General features: G+C 40.0%; 2 protein-coding genes across 2 annotated transcripts in view; one reads left to right on the top strand and one right to left on the bottom strand.

Annotated features, from left to right (window-relative positions):
- Positions 1–22576, bottom strand: part of LOC119730373 (protein MMS22-like) — a 42521-nt gene that overhangs the window by 7201 nt on the left and 12744 nt on the right. Inside the window, exons 19-24 of the mRNA XM_038203237.1 lie at positions 22253–22343; positions 20542–20636; positions 19959–20079; positions 18731–18823; positions 17587–17797; positions 17011–17112 (exon numbers count right to left, since the gene is read on the bottom strand). Coding sequence (XP_038059165.1) covers positions 17011–17112; positions 17587–17797; positions 18731–18823; positions 19959–20079; positions 20542–20636; positions 22253–22343 — 713 coding nt within the window. The remainder of the gene's footprint in view (positions 1–17010; positions 17113–17586; positions 17798–18730; positions 18824–19958; positions 20080–20541; positions 20637–22252; positions 22344–22576) is intronic.
- LOC119730370 (neuropeptide Y receptor type 6-like) lies at positions 4136–5518 on the top strand. Its single transcript, XM_038203234.1, has one exon. The coding sequence runs from the start codon at positions 4418–4420 to the stop codon at positions 5402–5404; it is 987 nt and encodes a 328-aa protein (XP_038059162.1). The 5' UTR covers positions 4136–4417; the 3' UTR covers positions 5405–5518.

Here is a 22576-nt window from a genome sequence, read left to right as displayed (position 1 = left end):
ATGTCATGCGGATGCTGTATCCCACAAAAGTACCGTGTCTTTCTTTGTTGTGGGTATAGTTAGCTTTCTTGGTCCTGTCGTGGCATTGTTCTGGTGCTATGGGAAAATTTTGGTCAGCTTGCAGAATAGCGCGCAGCATCAGCGGCGAGAGAACAACCCAGCGCCTGCCAAGGAGCTTCTGATGGCCCGTCGAAGAGTCATCAAGGTCCTTCTGATCGTCTCCGTGCTCTATCTGATCATCTGGTTGCCCGTTCACGTCCTCTTGAGCTTGGTGACTTTCCACAAGGGCATCTCTCGCGAAGTGATGTTGGTTTTGCTTCTGGTGGAGCCGACCGTGGCTGTGACAAACTCCGTAGTGAATCCGTTCGTCTACGCCTTCAAGTACAAGGAGTTTCAGAATGGAGTTCGCAATTACGTGTTTGCCTTCTGGTTCCGCCGACAAAGAGTGGCTGATGCCCTTCCAAGAGTCAATGATATGGTGACAGTTATAACTTAGCCTGGATTTTTAAAAAGCAATTTAGGAACTTTGTTTCAATCTGAAATTAAGGATTGTAAAAATTTAATTTTTGTTTTATTTAAAATACATACGTGGTATTCAAGTCTGTTTGTACGTCAAAAAAAGCATCGTTACAGCGCCCCCAATCGCACAGCTAAAGCCAGTGTGGCCACTCATCAATTTGAAAATCCCAAAATGACCTCTGAAAAATTCCAAAGATTTCCCTAGATCTCGGGATTGTGTATCAAAATAGCAGCACGGATGCTATTTCTGTGTGAATGGAGCTCAGAAAGTGCTTCAATTAACGTTTTGCAAATGCGCACTCCGTAATTTCATGTGTGTCCAAAACGAAACAAATCCCAAGGCTCAAAGAAAAATTCCCAAGTCCGGGCCTAAATTCCCAAGATCTTCGGGAAAAATCCCAGAGTGGCTACGCTGGCTATGGCAAAATGTATCATCTGATACCCATGTATGTTTGTAGACCAGTTTAGTGTAGCAAGAAAATTAACCAAAGCATTCTTATCTCTAAACTTATATCATATATATATCTATGTTTGCTGCACGGCTGCCTATGTTTGACTTTTGTTTGACAAATTTTGAACCAAATAATTGTAATTTCAAGTTATAGGCCCCCCACCATACGCCACCCCCACCCCCACCCCAACAATGTCCTCATCTGTCAATAATTGCCTGCTCCTAGGCAGTTACGATATCTATCTTTCTTAACGTAATAAGTACGTAAGTATAAAAGTATCAATCACATGTAAGTACAAGCATCAATCTGGGACTGACGGCAAGCTTTTTGCAAAAGATCCTTCATGCCCTACTGCTGACTTTAGTTCCTATTTGTTCAGATTAATGACCTAAGCTTGTTTGTAAAGTCAGCCAGCCTAGTGAAGAGTAACAATCAATTATCCTGGACTAATGCAGGCAGTAAGATTCATTAAGTTGTGTATCATGCTGGGTGAGCCTTTTTTCAGATACAAAACTGGAAAATCAGATACAAACATGAATTCACAACCATTCCTTTGTTCACCTTTTGGATTGAAATTGGACTTAAAGCTACAGTCCATCATTTGCAGCTATCCAAAAAGTAACTGACGTAATTATTGTTGAAAAACATACTTAGTTGAAAGGTGGTAAGGGCACTAAACTCCCTATGAAACTATTCTTTCTGGCATGCTGTCATTTTGAAGAAATCAACGAAAGAAGGCCTTTCCAACGGTGTGTCTAAAGACGCACCGTTGGAAATTGAGCACGTTTGTTGCTTCAAAATAACAAAAGCACAAATTACAAATGATGGACTGTACCTTCAATGCCCTACTGCTGACTTTATTTCCCATTTGTTCAGATTAATGACCTAAGCTTGTTTGTAAAGTCAGCCTGGCTAGTTAAGAGTAACAATCAATTATCCTGGACTAATGCAGGCAGTAAGATTTATTAAGTCGTGTATCACGCTGGTTGAGCCTTTTTGTCAAACACAAAACTGGAAAATCAGATACAAACAGGAATTCACAACCGTTGAGAAATAGTGCTTGGAAGATATAAGCACCTGTAGTTTCAGCTTTTAGGCCTATGTGTTATATTTGGAGTTTGGACATCTTTATTAATTTCGATTTTACATTCAAATGCACATGTATTTAAGGACATTTTAACTTCATGCAAGTTGTCTACTTGTATGTACATGTACATGTAATTGTGAAGAGTAGACTTGTAAAAAGACAATTGTTGAAATCACAGAATTCACAATACCTAACATTCCTAAAAATATCGACAAAAATTAGAATTTTTTTTGGCTAATGGCGAAAATGCCAATGACAGCAACTGGCATACATGTAAAGTAATTGCAAATGCCAAAATCTTTCCAAAGAAACATTCGTCAAGGCAGATGATATCATATTTTTGTTGCTAGACAGCCAAGGATTGCGGCCGACTTTAATTAATTAAAGTCTGGAAGACATCTTTTAATATGTCACGCACAGAATTTTATTTTAGACAAGAAGCGGTACCAGTACCTGTTATCTATCCCTGTAGAAATTGGGCTTATTGCAATTTATTTTATAAAAACAAATTGGGCATCGTGCCTTTCTAATTCATACATGTTTCTTATATTTGATGAGCTTTGAACTAGTGTTGGTCCTAAATGTTACTTAATGCCGTGCAATGGGTCTTTTTGCATACTCCTGTGCCAACATTGTAATATTACTTTCACCATTATGATTGATTAAATTGTATTAATAAAATTGTATTAATTGGTCGATACTGGATCGTACTCGTACTCGGAAGTAAAAGTACTCGTACTCAGAAGTACGAGTACTTGTACTTGGAGACCTGTACTTGTACTCGGAAGTACAAGTACTCGGTATACTCAGCAGTACTCTGTACTCGGAAAAAAAGTGTACTCTACTACAAACTGTCCATTAAAGCTATAGTCCATCATTTGCAGCCATCCGAAAAAGTAACTGGCGTATTATTGATGAAAAACATACTTGGTTGAAAGAGAGTAAGTGGACTAAACTCCCTGTGAAATTAATCTTTCTGGCAAGCTGTCATTTTGAAGTAATCAACGAAAGAAGGCCTTTCCAACGCACCGTAGAAAAATTTAAATTAGTAGTTCGTTCTGTTATTCGGCGCAGCGTGCGCAAGCATTGGCACGACGCACAGGTGCGCGCGGTTGCTATAATTCATCGGATCAGTGCGCGACATCGCGTATAGCTGCAATTCAAAACAATTCAAAACATGATTCAGCAACTTTTGATTTGAAATTGAGATCCTAGAATGCTGTTTTTCTCAGAATATACAGCTGAAGCTGAGCTGAAACTTCATCAGGTTAGTTGTTCAGTATCCTTCATTAGATTTTGACCACTTTTGTTGCTTCAAACAAACAAAATGCACAAATTACAAATGATGGACTATATCTTTAACAGCGGCCATCCCTCCAACCCGGTCATTATCACGCAGTGAAGACCAGGTCCTCACATGTTACTCCCTAATTAATTCCCTTTGTCTGGAGCAGGGTCCGATAGACCGAGAGCACAGAATGTGTCACAAGATCTAATCTTGGTTTAGATTTAGAACACGCATTCACAAAAGCCCGCATTCAAAAAAGCTCGCATACGCCTTTAATAACTAACCCAAAGTGTACTCAGTAAGTCAAAACCACTGCCGACGTAAATTTCAAGGAGAACCAAGCTGAAAACACAAACTCACAGACAAAAGAGCGTATGACATCGACCGCGTCAGACAAGCTTACCAGGCGTTCGGATATTTACTGAGAAAGTGAAATTTTACCTAAATCATCACACACAAGGTGGGTATTCTTTCAAATGTTGTCATTATATTTTTAAGATAACCTTTTCCTACTTTTTCATACTCCAACCAATTGAATGTTTTAAAGGCTATTGTGGGAGTGAGGAGAGTGCATGTATAACTCAATCCCTTTTTTGGACATGGTCTGCAAAAGTTTGCAAAATGGTCTTCAAAATATACATGGTCTGCAAAAGTTTCAGTGCAACTTTACATGTACATGCACATGTACATGAATACATATGTGCAAAAACTTCTTCTTATTATGAATTATTTCTGGTAATGAAACCAAGGATTCCTCAAAAGCGCCCTAGGCACTGTAGCTCACAAGCCTGAAGAAACCTGTGGAGAGAAGACAATGAGAAGAAGTTACAGTTTTAGAGTTGGAAGGAAAAGCCCTAAAGAATATATTCTGGGAAAATCCACGGAATCAGGCAGGGACTGAAATCCCAATCCACATGTTGGCCCAGGCGGGATTCGAACCCGGGTCACAGCAGTGGAAAGCGAGGAAAGAACCGCTACGCCGACCTGACTGATGCACTGAGGTTTATTGTGTTTTATTCTACAGCTCAGAATATCCACGACAGGAGAACAATAAAAAACCTGAGTGCCAGGATGGAGTTCAACAATAGTTCTACGAACCAGCAACTGTGCATGACTGAAGTCAAGTACGCAGTTTTCTGCGTGCAAGTGATTCTTGGCGTGACAGGCATTTTGGGGAACGCCCTTGTTTGTGTTACCATAGCAAAGGCAAAGTTTATGCACAATGTCACAAATTTTCTGATCGCGCACATGGCGGTGGCAGACATCCTCGTCTGCGTGTCTCTGGTCATTTTCCAAGAACGATATGTGGAGGATGCCAGCAATGATGATGCAAAACAGGAGATGTTTTGCAAATTCTTTCATGGTAAAAGACTGATGTGGCTATCATGTGACCTTTCTTTACTGAGTATGGTCTGCGTGACAGTGGAGCGCTACTTAGGTATCGTCCATCCGTTAAAATACCCCCGCCTCGTCACGAAGACACGAGTTGGAATTATGATTGCAGTGGTCTGGTGTATCGCAATAATAGCCAAGATCCCTCATCTAACTTCGCAGGCGTTCAACAGCGACACAAAACAGTGTTTTACGTCCGGCATATCTGACACAAGTATCGCGCTGGTCAGTGTTGTAAGTTTGCTTGAGTTTTACGTGCCAGCTGCAATTATTCTTTGGTGTTACAGAAAGATTTTGATCAGTCTGCGGAAATCGGCTGAAAACCAGCAACGTGAGAACAATCATGCACCCGCCAACGAGCTATTGACGGCCTGTCGAAGAGTCATCAAAGTTCTCTTGACTGTCATCTTGCTCTACTTTGTCATCTGGGTACCTGTTTATCTGTTCTTCATGGTTGGACTCTTTAAACCTAACCTGTCTTTAGTGGCCCACAATATTTTGATTGCGTTGCAGCCGACTATAGCCTCGGTCAACTCGGTGGTCAATCCATTCATCTACGCATTCAAGTACAAAGAATTTCAGCGCGGCTTGCGCTTTCACGTGTTCCCATTTTGTCGTCGTAGGAGAAGAGTTGCTGCTGCAGTAAGCATTGAAACAATAAGATAGCTCACTATTCAAATCTTAACTTTAACCAGGTCATTGTTGGTTCAAATGAACCTTTGGTTTATCAAATGTTCAGATGAATATACCTCATATCCTTTTACGGACTTATTTAGCCATAAAAACAATCCCCCCATTTTGGTGGATTTTGTGGGACTTGGTCCAGAAGACCTGGCATGGCTAAATATTGATGGAGCATGATGGACTTGGGCCTAATGGCCTGAAGCAGTGCTAGGGGTATCCGATTGATTTTGCCTAGCTTCCTGTACTGCTATTTTGATAAAAGCCATTTTGAATGTCAACCAGTGCATCAGTGGTGGATTCCATTATGTCATGTACAGTTTTGCATGAGACGCACAGCGAACCTTGCTACAACTACGTAAGTAGAGGCATCAATCTGAGACTGACAGCAGGCTGTTTGCATACTACTCAAGATCCTTCATGCCCTATTGCTGATCGACTTATTGAGCAGAGTAATTCTCATTTGTTCAGATTAATGAACAAGTTTGTTTGTAAAGTCAGCCGGCTAGTCAAGAGTACCAATCAATTATCCTGGGTAACGAAACCAGTTAGGTTTATTATTAAGACGATTATCGTGATGGGTGAGCACTTTTTTTCAGAGACAAAAATGGAAAATTAGATACAAAAAGAAATTCATAAACTTGTGCTCCTTTGTTCAGCTTTTGATAATGGAATATACATGTACTCTATCTTCTAATATGTAGAAAAGTTGTAGGCCTATGTTTTTTTGTCATTAAAATGACACACCGAGGATCAAATATTAAAATTGAAATAAAAAGGTTGATATAGGATGTAAATGCATCAGCAAGCTTGTAAATGTAACTCAATGGACAGAAACTGGCCCTAACAGTACAGGAGACTGGTTATAAGATTGTCCAGTTTGATGATAAAGGCATAACATTTGGCAAACGGTCAGAGAATGTCATGGGAAAGATATTTGGCTATTGGGCCATCGCAGATTTGTCCTTTGAAAATATATCATAGGATAACAAGAAATTTTCAAAATTTTCAAAATGGAGGCCATTGCATGTTATTTTATAAATTTTTATTTTCAAAGGACATATCTAGTGATCGCCCTATAGCAAAATATCTTTCCCATAACATACTCTGACTGTGTGCCAAATGTCATGCTTTTATCATCAAATGAACAATTCCATCATATTGTGCAGCAATCTGCCAGACTATAATGTAATAGCAATTGCAAAATCTTTCCATAGAGTCATTTATCAAGGCAGATAACATCACACCTTTGTTGCTAGACAGCCAAAGATTGCGGCCAGCTCTAATGAAACAAAGTCTAGAAGATGTCTTGTAAGTTAGCACATACAGTATCTCAGACGAAAGGCCATACAGGAACCTGTTATGTATTACTGTAGAAATCGAGCTAATTTCAATAAATATTTTTTTAAAATGGGTCATCCAGTTTTTCTAATTCAATGATTGTCCTCATACTTGATAGGCGCATATGTATATGAAGTAGGCTCAGTCCAAAAATGTTACTCTTTTTTTTTTAAAAGAATTAAACTGCTGCAAACTGCTCACTGAATGGACAGACGTGAAATATATTCGAATCAAAAATGTAAAAATTGCCTGATACTTGAGCCTTTATAGCAGGGCCTTCTTCAGAGGCAAATGACAGTGGATCAAGAAACAAACATGTAGGGGCCACTCAGGGGTGTAGGGTTGGAAGGAGAAACACCAGATGTTAGTTACGGAGAGGGCTTTAATTGCTGGACAACGAGAGATACTCAGACTACCCGTTGTCAGGGGTAGGCCCCACATGATTGAGTACGCACAATGGGTCACAAGATCTAAGAGATGTAGACTAAGAACGCCTCTATTCTTAATGAATAACTCCAAGTATATTTTAATAAGTGAAAACTCGTGTCGACGTTAATTTAAAGCAGGCTCAAGACAAAACCACACACTCATGAACTAAAGAGCGAACAACAGCGAACGAGGGAGTTGAGCTCAACAGACGTTCGAGATTCTCCACGGATATTTACCGAGAAAGTGAAATTTTACCTAAATCAGCACGCACAGGGTGGGTATTTTATATATAATAACTTTTATTTCAAGTTTAATGAAGTCATACGTTTTCTATTTTTGACGGTTTTCACTCCAACACCCCCCTCCAAAAAAAGTTATATTTGGTCAAACATAACAACTCCTCAATTTGGAAATGACGTAACGAAGTTGATTTCTCTTGGGTTTATTTTACAGTTTACAACCTCAGAACACAAGGAGCTACAAAGCTGATTACTGCAATGGGATTCTACAATAACTCTACGGACCAGCAATTTCATGGCTTCGTGCACGACCTTGAAAATGCAACATTCTGTGTGCAAGTGATTCTTGGCGTGACGGGAATTTTGGGGAATGCCCTTGTCTGTGTTACCATAGCAAAGGCAAAGTTTATGCACAATGTCACAAATTTTCTAATCGCGCATATGGCAGTGGCAGACATCCTCGTCTGTGCGTCCCTGGTCAGTTTTCAAAATAGATACGTCCAAGATAATATTCATGATGACAGTGCAAAACAGGAGATGTTTTGCAAATTTTTCCTCGGAAAAAGGATCATGTGGCTATCATGTGACCTTTCTTTGTTGAGTATGGTCTGCCTGACAGTGGAGCGCTACTTGGGTATAGTCCATCCGTTAAAATACCCCCGCCTTGTCACGAAGACAAGGGTTGGAATCACGATTGCGGTGGTCTGGAGTATCGCAATAATGGCCAACATACCTCAACTGGCAGCGCAGGCTTTCAACAGCGACATGAATCGGTGTTTAATGTTCGGCCTATCTGAGACAATACTGTTCTATTTCGTGGCTTTGCTTGAGTTTTATGTGCCAGCTGCAATTCTTCTTTGGTGCTATGGAAAGATGTTGATCAATCTGCAGAAATCAGCCGAAAATCAGCAACGAGACAACAATCATGCACCCGCCAACGAGCTATTGACGGCACGTCGAAGAGTCATCAAAGTCCTCTTGATCGTCGCGTTGCTCTACCTTGTCGTCTGGGTACCCGTTCACATTTTCTTCTTGGTTGTGCTCTTTCACCATAACCTGCCTTCCATGGCATTCAACATTTTGATTGCGTTGCAGCCGACTGTAGCCTCTGTCAACTCGGTGGTCAATCCGTTCGTCTACGCATTCAAGTACAAAGAATTTCAGCGAGGCGTGCGCTATCACGTGTTCCCCTTTTGTCATCGCACGAGAAGGGTTGCTGCTGCAGTAAGCATTGAAACAATAAGATAGCTCACTATTCAAATCTTACCTTTAACCAGGTCATTGTTGATTCAAATGAACCTTTGGTTTATCAAACGTTCAGATTAATGTACCTCATATCCTTTAACGGACTTAGTTAGCCATCACAATCGATCCCCCCATTTTGTTGGATTTTGTGGGACTTGGTCCAGAAGGCCTGGCATGCCTAAATATTGATGGAGTATGATGGACTTGGGCCTAATGGCCTGAAGCAGTGCTAGGGGTATCCGATTGATTTTGCCTAGATTCCTGTACTGCTATTGTGATAAAAGCCATGTGTAGCAAGTCCATGAATGTCAACCAGTGCGTCAGTGGTAGATTCGATTATGTCGTGTACAGTTTTGCATCAGTTGCACAGTGATAGATGGATTTTGATGGAATCGGTCCAGTTCCTAGTAAAAGCCGCTAGGGAGTTAGGGTTAGCTAAAGAACCCCCGGGAATAGGAAATGTGTGTTTTCGGATCATTGAACCTTCAGCGTAATAAACCTTCGTACTATCGAATGGACCCTGCTACCACTACGAGTGGACCGTGCTACAACTACGTAAGTAGAGGCATCAATCTGGGACTGACAGCAGGCTGTTTGCATACTACTCAAGATCCTTCATGCCCTATTGCTGATCGACTTATTGAGCAGAGTAATTCCCATTTGTTCAGATTAATGAACAAGTTTGTTTGTAAAGTCAGCCGGCTAGTGAAGAGTACCAATCAATTATCCTGGGTAACGAAGTCAGTAAGGTTTATTAAGACGATTATCGTGGTGGGTGAGCACTTTTTTTCAGAGACAAAAATGGAAAATTAGATACAAAAAGAAATTCATAAACTTGTGCTCCTTTGTTCAGCTTTTGAAAATGGAATATACTCTATCTTCTAATATGTAGAAAAGATGTAGGCCAATGTTTTTTGTCATTAAAATGACACACCGAGGATCAAATATTAAAATTGAAATAAAAAGGTTGATATAGGATGTAAATGCATCAGCAAGCTTGTAAATGTAACTCAATGGACAGCAACTGGCCCTAACAGTACAGCAGACTGGTTATAAGATTGTCCAGTTTGATGATAAAGGCATAACATTTGGCAAACGGTCAGAGAATGTCATGGGAAAGATATTTGGCTATTGGGCCATCGCAGATTTGTCCTTTGAAAATATATCATAGGATAACAAGAAATTTTCAAAATTTTCAAAATGGAGGCCATTGCATGTTATTTTATAATTTTTTTTTTTCAAAGGACATATCTAGTGATCGCCCTATAGCAAAAAATCTTGATCATGACATACTCTGACTGTCTGCCAAATGTCATGCTTTTATCATCAAATGAACAATTCCATCATATTGTGCAGCAATCTGCCAGACTATAATGTAATAAATATCGCAAAATCTTTCCACAGAGTCATAATCAAGGCAGATAATATCACACTTTTGTTGCTAGACAGCCAAAGATTGCGGCCAGCTGTAATGAAACAAAGTCTAGAAGACATCTTGTAAGTTAGCACATACAGTATCTCAGACGAAAGGCCATACAGGAACCTGCTATTCATTACTGTAGAAATCGAGCTAATTTCAATAAATATTTTGTAAAAAATGGGTCATCCAGTTTTTCTAATTCAATGATTGTCCTCATATTTGATAGGCGCATGTATGAAGTAGGCTCAGTCCAAAAATGTTACTTTTTTTTTTTAAAGAATTAAACTGCTGCAAACTGCTCACTGAATGGAATGACGTGAAATATATCGAATCAACAATGTAAAAATTGCCTGATACTTGAGCCTTTATAGCAGGGCCTTCTTCAGAGGCAAATGACAGTGGATCAAGAAACGAACATGTAGGGGCCACTCAGGCGTGTAGGATTGGAAGGAGAAACACCAGATGTTAGTTACGGAGAGGGCTTTAATTGCTGGACAACAAGTGATACTCAGACTACCCGTTGTCAGGAGCAGGGCCCACATGATTGAGTACGCACAATATGTCACAAGATCTAAGAGATGTAGACTAAGAACGCCTCTTTTCTTAATGAATAACTCCAAGTATATTTAAACAGTGAAAACTCGTGTCGACGTTAATTTAAAGCAGGCCCATGACAAAACCACACACTCATGAACTAAAGAGCGAACGACAGCGAACGAGAGAGTTGAGCTCAACAGACGTTCGAGATTCTCCACGGATATTTACCGAGAAAGTGAAATTTTACCTAAATCAGCACGCACAGGGTGGGTATTTTATATATAATAACTTTTATTTCAAGTTTAATGAAGTCATACGTTTTCTATTTTTGACGGTTTTCACTCCAACACCCCCCTCCAAAAAAGTTATATTTGGTCAAACATAACAACTCCTCAATTTGGAAATGACGTAACGAAGTTGATTTCTCTTGGGTTTATTTTACAGTTTACAACCTCAGAACACAAGGAGCTACAAAGCTGATTACTGCAATGGGATTCTACAATAACTCTACGGACCAGCAATTTCATGGCTTCGTGCACGACCTTGAAAATGCAACATTCTGTGTGCAAGTGATTCTTGGCGTGACGGGAATTTTGGGGAATGCCCTTGTCTGTGTTACCATAGCAAAGGCAAAGTTTATGCACAATGTCACAAATTTTCTAATCGCGCATATGGCAGTGGCAGACATCCTCGTCTGTGCGTCCCTGGTCAGTTTTCAAAATAGATACGTCAAAGATAATATTCATGATGACAGTGCAAAACAGGAGATGTTTTGCAAGTTTTTCCTCGGAAAAAGGATCATGTGGCTATCATGTGACCTTTCTTTGTTGAGTATGGTCTGCGTGACAGTGGAGCGCTACTTGGGTATAGTCCATCCGTTAAAATACCCCCGCCTTGTCACGAAGACAAGGGTTGGAATCACGATTGCGGTGGTCTGGAGTATCGCAATAATGGTCAACATACCTCAACTGGCAGCGCAGGCTTTCAACAGCGACATGAATCGGTGTTTAATGTTCGGCCTATCTGAGACAATACTGTTCTATTTCGTGGCTTTGCTTGAGTTTTATGTGCCAGCTGCAATTCTTCTTTGGTGCTATGGAAAGATGTTGATCAATCTGCAGAAATCAGCCGAAAATCAGCAACGAGACAACAATCATGCACCCGCCAACGAGCTATTGACGGCACGTCGAAGAGTCATCAAAGTCCTCTTGATCGTCGCGTTGCTCTACCTTGTCGTCTGGGTACCCGTTCACATTTTCTTCTTGGTTGTGCTCTTTCACCATAACCTGCCTTCCATGGCATTCAACATTTTGATTGCGTTGCAGCCGACTGTAGCCTCTGTCAACTCGGTGGTCAATCCGTTCGTCTACGCATTCAAGTACAAAGAATTTCAGCGAGGCGTGCGCTATCACGTGTTCCCCTTTTGTCATCGCACGAGAAGGGTTGCTGCTGCAGTAAGCATTGAAACAATAAGATAGCTCATTATTCAAATCTTACCTTTAACCAGGTCATCGTTGGTTCAAATGAACCTTTGGCTTATCAAATGTTCAGATTAACGTACCTCATATCCTTTAACAGACTTATTTAGCCATCACAATCAATCCCCCCATTTTGGTGGATTTTGTGGGACTTGGTCCAGAAGGCCTGGCGTGCCTAAATACTGATGGAGTATGATGGACTTGGGCCTAATGGCCTGAAGCAGTGCTAGGGGTATCCGATTGATTTTGCCTAGCTTCCTGTACAGCTATTGTGATAAAAGCCACATGTAGCAAGTCCATGATTGTCAACCAGTGCGTCAGTGGTGGATTCCATTATGTCATGTACAGTTTTGTATTAGACGCACAGTGATTGATGGATTTTGATGGAATTGGTCCAGTTCCTATAAAAAGACTCTAGGGAGTTAGGGTTAGCTAAAGAACCCCCAGGAATAGGAAATGTGTGTTTTCGGATCATTAAACCTTCAGCGTAATAAGCCTTCGCACTATCGAATAGACCCTGCTACAACTACGAGCGGACCCTGCTACAACTACGTAAGTAGAGGCATCAATCTGGGACTGACAGCAGGCTGTTTGCCAACTACTCAAGATCCTTCATGCCCTATTGCTGATCGACTTATTGAGCAGAGTAATTCTCATTTGTTCAGATTAATGAACAAGTTTGTTTGTAAAGTCAGCCGGCTAGTCAAGAGTACCAATCAATTATCCTGGGTAACGAAACCAGTTAGGTTTATTATGAAGACGATTATCGTGATGGGTGAGCACTTTTTTTTCAGAGACAAAAATGGAAAATTAGATACAAAAAGAAATTCATAAACTTGTGCTCCTTTGTTCAGCTTTTGAAAATGGAATATACTCTATCTTCTAATATGTAGAAAAGTTGTAGGCCAATGTTTTTTTGTCATTAAAATGACACACCGAGGATCAAATATTAAAATTGAAATAAAAAGGTTGATATAGGATGTACATGTAAATGCATCAGCAAGCTTATGGACAGCAACTGGCCATAACAGTACAACAGATTGGTGATAAGATTGTTCAGTTTGATGATAAAGGCATGGCATTTGGCACACAGTCAGAGAATGTCATGGGAAAGATATTTGGCTATCAGGCCATCGCAGATTTGTCCTTTGAAAATATATCATAGGATAACAAGAAAGTTTTCAAAATTTTCAAAATGGAGACCATTGCATATTATTCTACAATTTTTTGACAAATCTGCGATGGCTCTACAGCCAAAAAACTTGATCATGACATACTCTGACTGTCTGCCAAATGTCATGCTTTTATCATCAAATGAACAATTCCATCATATTGTGCAGCAATCTGCCACACTATAATGTAATAGCAATCGCAAAATCTGTCCATAGAGTCATAATCAAGGCAGATAATATCACACTTTTGTTGCTAGACAGCCAAAGATTGCGGCCAGCTGTAATGAAACAAAGTCGAGAAGACATCTTGTAAGTTAGCACATACAGTATTTCAGACGAAAGGCCATACAGGAACCAGTTATGTATTACTGTAGAAATCGAGCTAATTTCAATAAATATTTTTTAAAAATGGGCCATCCAGTTTTTCTAATTCAAAGATGGTTCTCATATTTGAAAAGGGCTTAATATATGAAGTACAATGTACAATGTAGGCTCAGTCCAAAAATGTTACTCATTTTTTTGGTAAAGAATTAAACTGCTGCAAACTGCTCACCGAGTGGATTGACCTGGAATATACAAATCAAAAATATAAAAATTGCCTGATATTTGGGCCTTTATAGCAGGGCCTTCTTCAGAGGCAAATGACAGTGGATCAAGAAACAAACATGTAGGGGCCACTCAGGCATGCAGGGTTGGAAGGAGAAACACCAGATGTTAGTTACGGAGAGGGCTTTAATTGCTGGACAACGAGAGATACTCAGACAACCCGTTGTCAGGGGTAGGCCCCACATGATTGAGTACGCACAATATGTCACAAGATCTAAGAGATGTAGACTAAGAACGCCTCTTTTCTTAATGAATAACTCCAAGTATATTTAAACAGTGAAAACTCGTGTCGATGTTAATTTAAAGCAGGCTCAAGACAAAACCACACACTCATGAACTAAAGAGCGAACGACAGCGAACGAGGGAGTTGAGCTCAACAGACGTTCGAGATTCTCCACGGATATTTACCGAGAAAGTGAAATTTTACCTAAATCACCAGGCACAGGGTGGGTATTTTATACAGCTTTTATTTCAAGTTTAATGAAGTCATATGTTTTCTATTTTTGACGGTTTTCACTCCAACACCCCCTCCAAACAAGTTATATTCGATCAAACGTAACAACTGAAAATCAAATTTGAATTAAACTGAAACAATAAGAATTTCTTTTTTAATGGTAGTATCTTGAATCCAGAATGAATGACTTGTGATGACTTGTGACTGACTTGGCTAACGCAAGACAACTCTGTTGGGAAGTTTTTCATGTTAAAAATGAACACCTACAATTCAAAATGACGTAACGAAGTTGATTTCTCTTGGTTTATTTGACAGATTACAACATTGGAACACGAGGAGCTACAAAACTGATTACTGCGATGGGATTCTACAATAACTCTACGGACCAGCACTTTCATGGCTTCGTGCACGACCTTGAAAATGCAACATTCTGCGTGCAAGTGATTCTTGGCGTGACGGGAATTTTGGGGAATGCCCTTGTCTGTTTTACCATAGCAAAGGCAAAGTTTATGCACAATGTCACAAATTTTCTGATCGCGCATATGGCGGTGGCAGACATCCTTGTCTGTGCGTCCCTGGTCAGTTTTCAAAATAGATACGTCCAAGATAATATTCATGATGACGGTGCAAAACAGGAGATGTTTTGCAAATTTTTCCTCGGAAAAAGGATCATGTGGCTATCATGTGACCTTTCTTTGTTGAGTATGGTCTGCGTGACAGTGGAGCGCTACTTGGGTATAGTCCATCCGTTAAAATACCCCCGCCTTGTCACGAAGACAAGGGTTGGAATCACAATTGCGGTGGTCTGGAGTATCGCAATAATGGTCAACATACCTCAACTGGCAGCGCAGGCTTTCAACAGCGACATGAATCGGTGTTTAATGTTCGGCCTATCTGAGACAATACTGTTCTATTTCGTGGCTTTGCTTGAGTTTTGCGTGCCAGCTGCAATTCTTCTTTGGTGCTATAGAAAGATATTGATCAATTTGCAGAAATCTGCCGAAAATCAGCAACGAGACAACAATCATGCACCCGCCAACGAGCTATTGACGGCACGTCGAAGAGTCATCAAAGTCCTCTTGATCGTCGCGTTGCTCTACCTTGTCGTCTGGGTACCCGTTCACATTTTCTGCTTGGTTGTGCTCTTTGACAATAACCTGCCTTCCACGGCATTCGACATTTTGATTGTGTTGGAGCCGACTATAGCCTCGGTCAACTCGGTGGTCAATCCGTTCGTCTACGCATTCAAGTACAAAGAATTTCAGCGAGGCGTGCGCTATCACGTGTTCCCCTTTTGTCATCGCACGAGAAGGGTTGCTGCTGCAGTACGCATTGAAATGATAAGATAGCTCACTGTTTATGTTAAGGTACCCAGAATAATGGAGCAAAAATGAGACAACGATGCAAGAAAAAGTTATTGATATTTCAAGTTAACCCCAGCGCCCCTTCCCCTTCGCAATGTCCTTCTGTGCCAATAAATGCTTGCTCGAAGGAAGTCGTCGCACGAGAAGGGTTGCTGCTGCAGTACGTATTGAAAGGATGAGATAGCGTGCTCTAGTAACCAGGAGGTTGTTGGTTCAAGTCCCATTCAAGCAATCTTGTAATGTGCCTCATTAGCTTCAGATAGCACTGAATACACACAACTTCACACAAATTATCCAGTGTGCTTGTTCATGGTGTAAATCGAGAACACACACGTGCAACATCATCGATGCATTGAGGACCAAATCGAGGACGACCTCGATTAGAAAATGTGTGCAAATCTAACGAAAGCTATTGCAAATAAAAGAATATAAACAAAGGAAAACGGAAGAGGAACAATAGAAAATCCTTGATTTACACCAAAACAAATGTATGCATTCATAAAGTATATGTTGGTGTCGGGCAAAACACAATGTATAAGGGAATAATTATGTGCTTGGCCAGTTTTAAAATGTATGAAACTGGCCTGGACGCGACGATAAAAATGTGCGACTATGTGTAAATTGTTTGAAGTCATTCATATGCGTATGTGTAAATTAGGCTTGCTGTTTGCATTTAATTGTAATATCTACTAGTACATCTGCTTTGGAAGTGGCATATTTCTAAAAAAAAAAATGTTCATCAAAAATTTTGAAATATTTTACAGAAAATTATTCATTTTTTTCTTTGCGAAGCTACATCTTTCCACACATTGGTAGAAAAATACAATAGCGCATTTATATTTGGACTATTCTGCTAATAAATGTTAGTGGTTTACAACTATAGGCCTTTCTTTTGTTTGTAAACATTGGTGCCATTTTGTATGGGCTGCCGTAAGCGCATAAATTGAAGCCGTGGTTGGCAACATATTTTTCCAAAAAAGTCCTCATAACGCCATCAACACATAGTAAAAAGGCATGTGTAGGAATTATTTTGTAGTTATGTTGAAAATGTTGTATTTTCAAGTATCAAATAATATTTTGGTTATCTCTAATGACTCTTCTTCATTTTTGCAGTGTTGGACCTTCCATAGTTTTGCAGGCCGTAGTTGGCAAAAATGCAGTTTGCCAACCAAGCGCAGAAAGGTCTATATACTTTGCTTTATAACTGCCCTGGCAATCCATATTTGTTCAATCAGTCCCATCATGCATTGCAGGAAGTGGTGCATGATGGGAATGGGGAGGGGGCGATAAGTAAGGTCAGGCCTACCTGTGCCGAGTTAAACTGGTGTCCAAGAGCTTGTATGAATTGCAGCATCGTGTGTTTGTGAGGGTTACCAGTCCCGTCGATCACATTGCTAGATGACTGAATCTTTTGAGGAAAAAAAGGGAAAAACATAAAAAAAAAAGCCACATTTAAAGGCCTGTTCATGTACATGTAATCTGCCTGTCAACTTTTGAAAATTTTTAACCAAGTACTTACGATGTCTGAAATTTACATTCTTGGAAAATTTTGTGTTGAGTATAAATGAGCCTAAACTTTGGCACAATGTTCTCCTATTCTTGGAGAAAAAAAAGTAGATAAATTGTTGCTTTTGCATTATAAAACAAGCCTAAATGTAGAAATTGTCAAGTCTAGTTTTGCATTAAACTGGTTATACAATTTTAATGATAAAGGTTTAATAAAAAATATACTAGATACTCACAAGACAAACTTCTTTTTTATCCGTAATTTTTACAACATTTCAGCTGAATGTGATACAATAAAAACCATCTTACCGGCACACTGAGCCAAAGAACATATTTTTTTATCAGACTTTTTACCAAAACGAGTAAATCTGCCCACCTGACTATCCAAGATGGCGGACACCTCTCCAAGCTTAAAGACCAGTCTTGTCAGTTCTTGCATCGGGGTACTAGACTGGGGGCTCTGGAGACCGCAGCGTAGCCAGGCGTGGACGAGGGACGACGCCCACTGGGCGGGGCCAATAGCTGCTTGGAGTTGCTCAGTGAAGGAGTGGTTTGGTAGAAGGTGGCACAGATAGCGTACTGTAATACTGTACATCAAACAAGAACATTACAAATATCGACATCCCACTGCTGCCACCGATTGTAACTGATGGTTTTATATCATAGGCGGTATTTGACTATACCAGTTCTAGAGTCATGATTCCTAGTTCATCAACAGGAGAGACGTAAAATTGGACTATACAAAATGATGTCTCCACATAGGTAGCTAGAACGGGCAGAAGAACAGTACAAGTGATCCGCGAATAGTGTGTGTCGCTTTTTTCTGCATTCGATTCCTATATGTTGTGTGTTCTGAAAAAAGGTAAATTTTGTACATTTGTAAACAACCTCAAATGATCCATAACCTTTGACCTTCATTTTTTGAAGACTTGTGATGAACCCCCACCCAAGGATCTCTTCATCCAAAAATCCATCAAATTCTGTAGAAAACGAAACATTTGAAGCCAATTTGAACAAGGACCTCTAAAGACCCTGAATGACCTTTGACCTAAGTAATCCGATAAGAAATTGCATCTTCCCACCCAAGGGTCACTGTGTCCAAGTTTCATCAAAATCCATGAAAGCATACAGAAGTTATACATTATTTCCATAACTTGAACATACAGGTCTACGGTCATTTTTACAGAATTTAGGACTGGTGTCTCCCAAAACTTTGTTGCAAAATATCGTGTGCTTCGCAGCGCTATGAAATTTGGCCGATGTTTTAAGTTTTCAATAAGTTTTGGAGCTAAACGAGAAAGTGTTTTTGTAATAAAAGCAAAACCAGTTACATTCATTGCATTGCTAGTTTGACAGATAGAATTTCTTGTCCTAACAGACATATAAGGCCATGTAAATTACGTCTTTGTGAGGAAACTTTTCAAAGGTCTCGCCAGAATGGAGACAAAAACAGATTTTAAAAACATGGCAAGATATGAAGAAACAAGTGGAAAGGATGGTCAGATGAAACAGACTATTACCTATGATGAACTTTGTGGTCGTCTAAGCCGTAGAAACGGAACAACTCCTGGGGAGTTGTCTGCCCGGATCCTGAGCCTTCATTGTGCAACTTGCTGTCAATGCAAAAATGAAAAAAAAAACACAAAAAAAACCTTTAATATTGACGTAAATAATTTCTGTGAATACATGTACAGTTTGTTTCAGAAAAAGCGGGCCCGTACAAATCAGCGGCCATGTCTAAACAAATATTCATGCAAGACTAAATTTTATTGGCATTTTTTTCATGCTGTTGTACCAGGTTGTTTATTGCATGTGGAAAAAAAATTAATTGATTGAAAACTTTTAGAGCCATGACTAGAAACGTAAGAGCTCCATAAAAATCGAAATTCACACTTTTTGCCGCATTAGCTTGTGCTGGTATATTAGTGGAGAGAGAGACCACGAACCTGTATCTCACACAAACACATTTGACTTAACAAGAGCCGCCTACATGTATTCGAGGGGCATTATTTAATTTTATCAGAATCAGATTCTATTTACGACCATTACAAAAAAATGTGTTCGGAGATAAAGACATAGTCTCTTTTTGTTTGCATGTAAATTTATGGAGCTCTTACGTTTCTAGTCATGGCTTTAACATTTTTTTAATCAGTGCAGTTTATTTTTTCCACAGGCAATAAACAACATTAACAGCATGAAAAAAAAAGAAAAAGTTATTTTATTTTCTTAGATATGGCCGCTGATTTGTACGGGCCCACTTTTTCGGGGACACACTGTAGATCTTCATGTTGTTTACATTTCATTTTCATAACTTCCAAATGAAGTTGCATGTAATTCCATAATCAGTCACATACGGTTATCATAATAATAATAAAAGTGGATATTTATAAAGTGCACGTATCCACCAGGTACTGGCGCTCACGGCGCTACATCATTATTACCCCTGCTCATTGGGCCCATGAAACATTCCAAATACCATATCAGCTCCCTGGGGAGTATACAGCTCGATGCAGCCTGTTAGGCACAAGGAAGCTAATTCAATCACAATAACCATCTCTGCCCTCACAGGTACCCATTTACTCCTGGGTGAGGAGACACATTGAGTGACACAGAACCTTGCCCAAGGGCACACGCACCATAACCCCAGGCTGGACTCGAACCCCCAACCTGCAGCTTTACCCGCAGACCACGAATCCAATACATGCCCTTATTAACCACGAGGTCACAGCACTCCACGGTAGTACTTACAGGTCCGCAGCCAGCAGAGTAAAACTGGTGGCAACGTCGGCCAATTCTGAAGGTGGAGTCTGAGTGGAGGCGTGTCTCTTGATGAAAGGGTGAATCCGATCCCAAAGAATCCTGGCAAAAGCTGAAACCCAAATTAAAAAAATGGTACCAAAATTTGCATGCAACTACAAAGCAAACAAATCAAGCTGCAATAGAAGGGGACGACTCAGGGTGGCGCAGTGGCATATCCTCGCCTTCCACCTGGGCTCGTCTCGATTCGTATCCAGAATGAGTTCTCGGAACAAGTTGCGGACACTGTAACGGGTATAGTTGTAGAATTCTGAACAACTTCCCCGTAATCGTCCGCAATCTTGTTATCAGTGTTGGCGAGTCAAGTAACTGACAATGAAAATTTCCCCAGAACATGTCCGGGACAAATGTAGAGCTTCTTCCGGGCAAAGTGAAAGATTCTACCCGCAACTTTTCCGGAACTCGCCCCGGACATAAATTAAGATGGGCCCTCACAGCGCCATAGCACTTTTGGAGAATCCTTGGTTTAGTTTTACCATACAGAATTAAAATAAGAATGAAATCAAATACAAACCTTGGTATTTATGCATAAGCATCTCTGGGCCTGGAGATGTGTCAGATTTTGCAGTTGAAGCCGGCCTCTGCATCAACACTTGCTGGTACAAAATTCTGCCAACAACAGGGTTTCAAAAAAACATACCAGAGTGATACCCAAATCATCCATAATAATAATAATAATAATAAAATTGCATTTATTATGTGCATATACCATAAAATGTTCAAATGCGCATTACAAAATTTGAACAGTAGCTAAAATATTAAAAATACGAATTTGAATTAAACATTAGTCTTAAATGTAAAAAACACTAGATATTTTAGAAAACACTGTCAAAACAATGAAACTTAAAATTACAAAAACAAGACCTACATTTAAAATAGATTATAGTAAAACCTTATACGAATGCCTTTGTAAAAAGAAAAATCTTAAGCTTAGTCTTAAAAACTGTTAGAGACTGAACAGACTGAATTTCAGGCGGTAGCTGGTTCCATAAGCTGGGAGCGGCTTGTGCAAATGCACGATCCCCCATAGTCTTTTGCATTCTCCCAGATGGATAATCTAAAAGCAAGTGCCCATTGGATCGCAGGGAATACTTGGAATGGACCTTAACTTTCAACATATCTATAATGTATCTGGGAGCAAGATCATAACATCCAAAGAACTTACATGAATTTACTGTTTACTGGTGAAGCAAATGGCAAAAGTTTTTTGTCGAAAACACAAGGCACTAACATTACACACAGACAGCAGTAAACACAATCCTTTTAACAAAATTAATGCACACACGATACAGAGGATAATTTATTTGCATTTAAGAGAATGTACCTATGTACCTTGTTCATTGCAAGGCTACACTTCAAATAAGATGACAAATTTGATTCATCAATAACAATGAACGTCAGGAGTACGTGCAAGGGAGCAGTTAATGAATAAAACGACTTGAAAGATTACATTTTGCAATCAACTTTGGGACCATTTATCGCAATGGGACGTCTGCAGGCATTATGTATACTCTGTTCCCATGGTAGTACACAAATACAGCACGGTTTGAGGGGAAGATGTGGGAATTACTGGTCCCGAGGTGTAGGTCAGCTTGACTTCGCGTCGGGAAGTAGTCAAGCTGACCTACACCGAGGGACCAGTAATTCCAACCAATTTGGAAAAATAAACCATGTTGTATTTGTTGCGCCTCATAAATATTCAGTACATGTAGATGTACTAAATTGGAGGAGATTGGAGGGGGACACTGCAAGGAATGGTTTGAGGTGCTGGCATTTTTATTTCCTTGTAACCCTTCTATGCAAACATATATTTTGTGCCAAGATGTCCTTTCAGTCAAAATCAATCAAGTGAATGTTTTCAACAGTTAAGAGCTCCCAGCCCACATAAAGCAGGATTGACTGGCTGGGACTGTTTGATACAGCTATGCTTTGACTATAGGTGATTGATAAGACAACTGTGCCTACCAGTTGCCTGATTTTGTCTGTTGACTAAATTTGACTCATCAGAGTGCTTGCTTGAAATATGAGCTGACTGTTGGTGACTAGCCTGTGTAAAAAGCTTGGCAGGGGAAGTGGATGGATTTTTGACAGTCTGTGACTGTTCAAACAGTAGGAGGGTTATAGGGAAAAAAGAGGGGGGGGATGTTACCTAAGGGTAAGTTGCAGCCCTACTGACTGACAAATCCAGATTAAATGCACGTCTGTTCTAATTTGGTTATATGTACCTGTGTCTGGCCATGATTGTCTGGAGAAAGGTCAATAGCGCTCGCATCTCATGTTCGGAAGAAACTTCCAGAAGATTGCTCAAACCAGATCCTACATTCAATCGCACATATTAAATACAATTAAGACAAAAATACACTAGACAGACTGCAGGACAAACCTGTATTTTTATCAAGTTTTTATATGATAAAAAAAGACTCAATATCATGGAAGTTGTCTTATCTTAGGATGCATCTTAGGACTTGAGAGGAATCCCCGATCTAAGATCGAGCCTAGCTAAGATTCATCCTAAGACTGAGTGCACTAAACGCATCTCTGGCAAGACA

This window comes from Patiria miniata, unplaced genomic scaffold (assembly GCF_015706575.1).
Source record: "Patiria miniata isolate m_02_andy unplaced genomic scaffold, ASM1570657v1 HiC_scaffold_22, whole genome shotgun sequence".
In the NCBI taxonomy this organism is placed as follows: domain Eukaryota; kingdom Metazoa; phylum Echinodermata; class Asteroidea; order Valvatida; family Asterinidae; genus Patiria; species Patiria miniata.
Note: the sequence above shows the minus strand (reverse complement) of the source record. Positions and strands in the feature narration are given on the sequence as shown.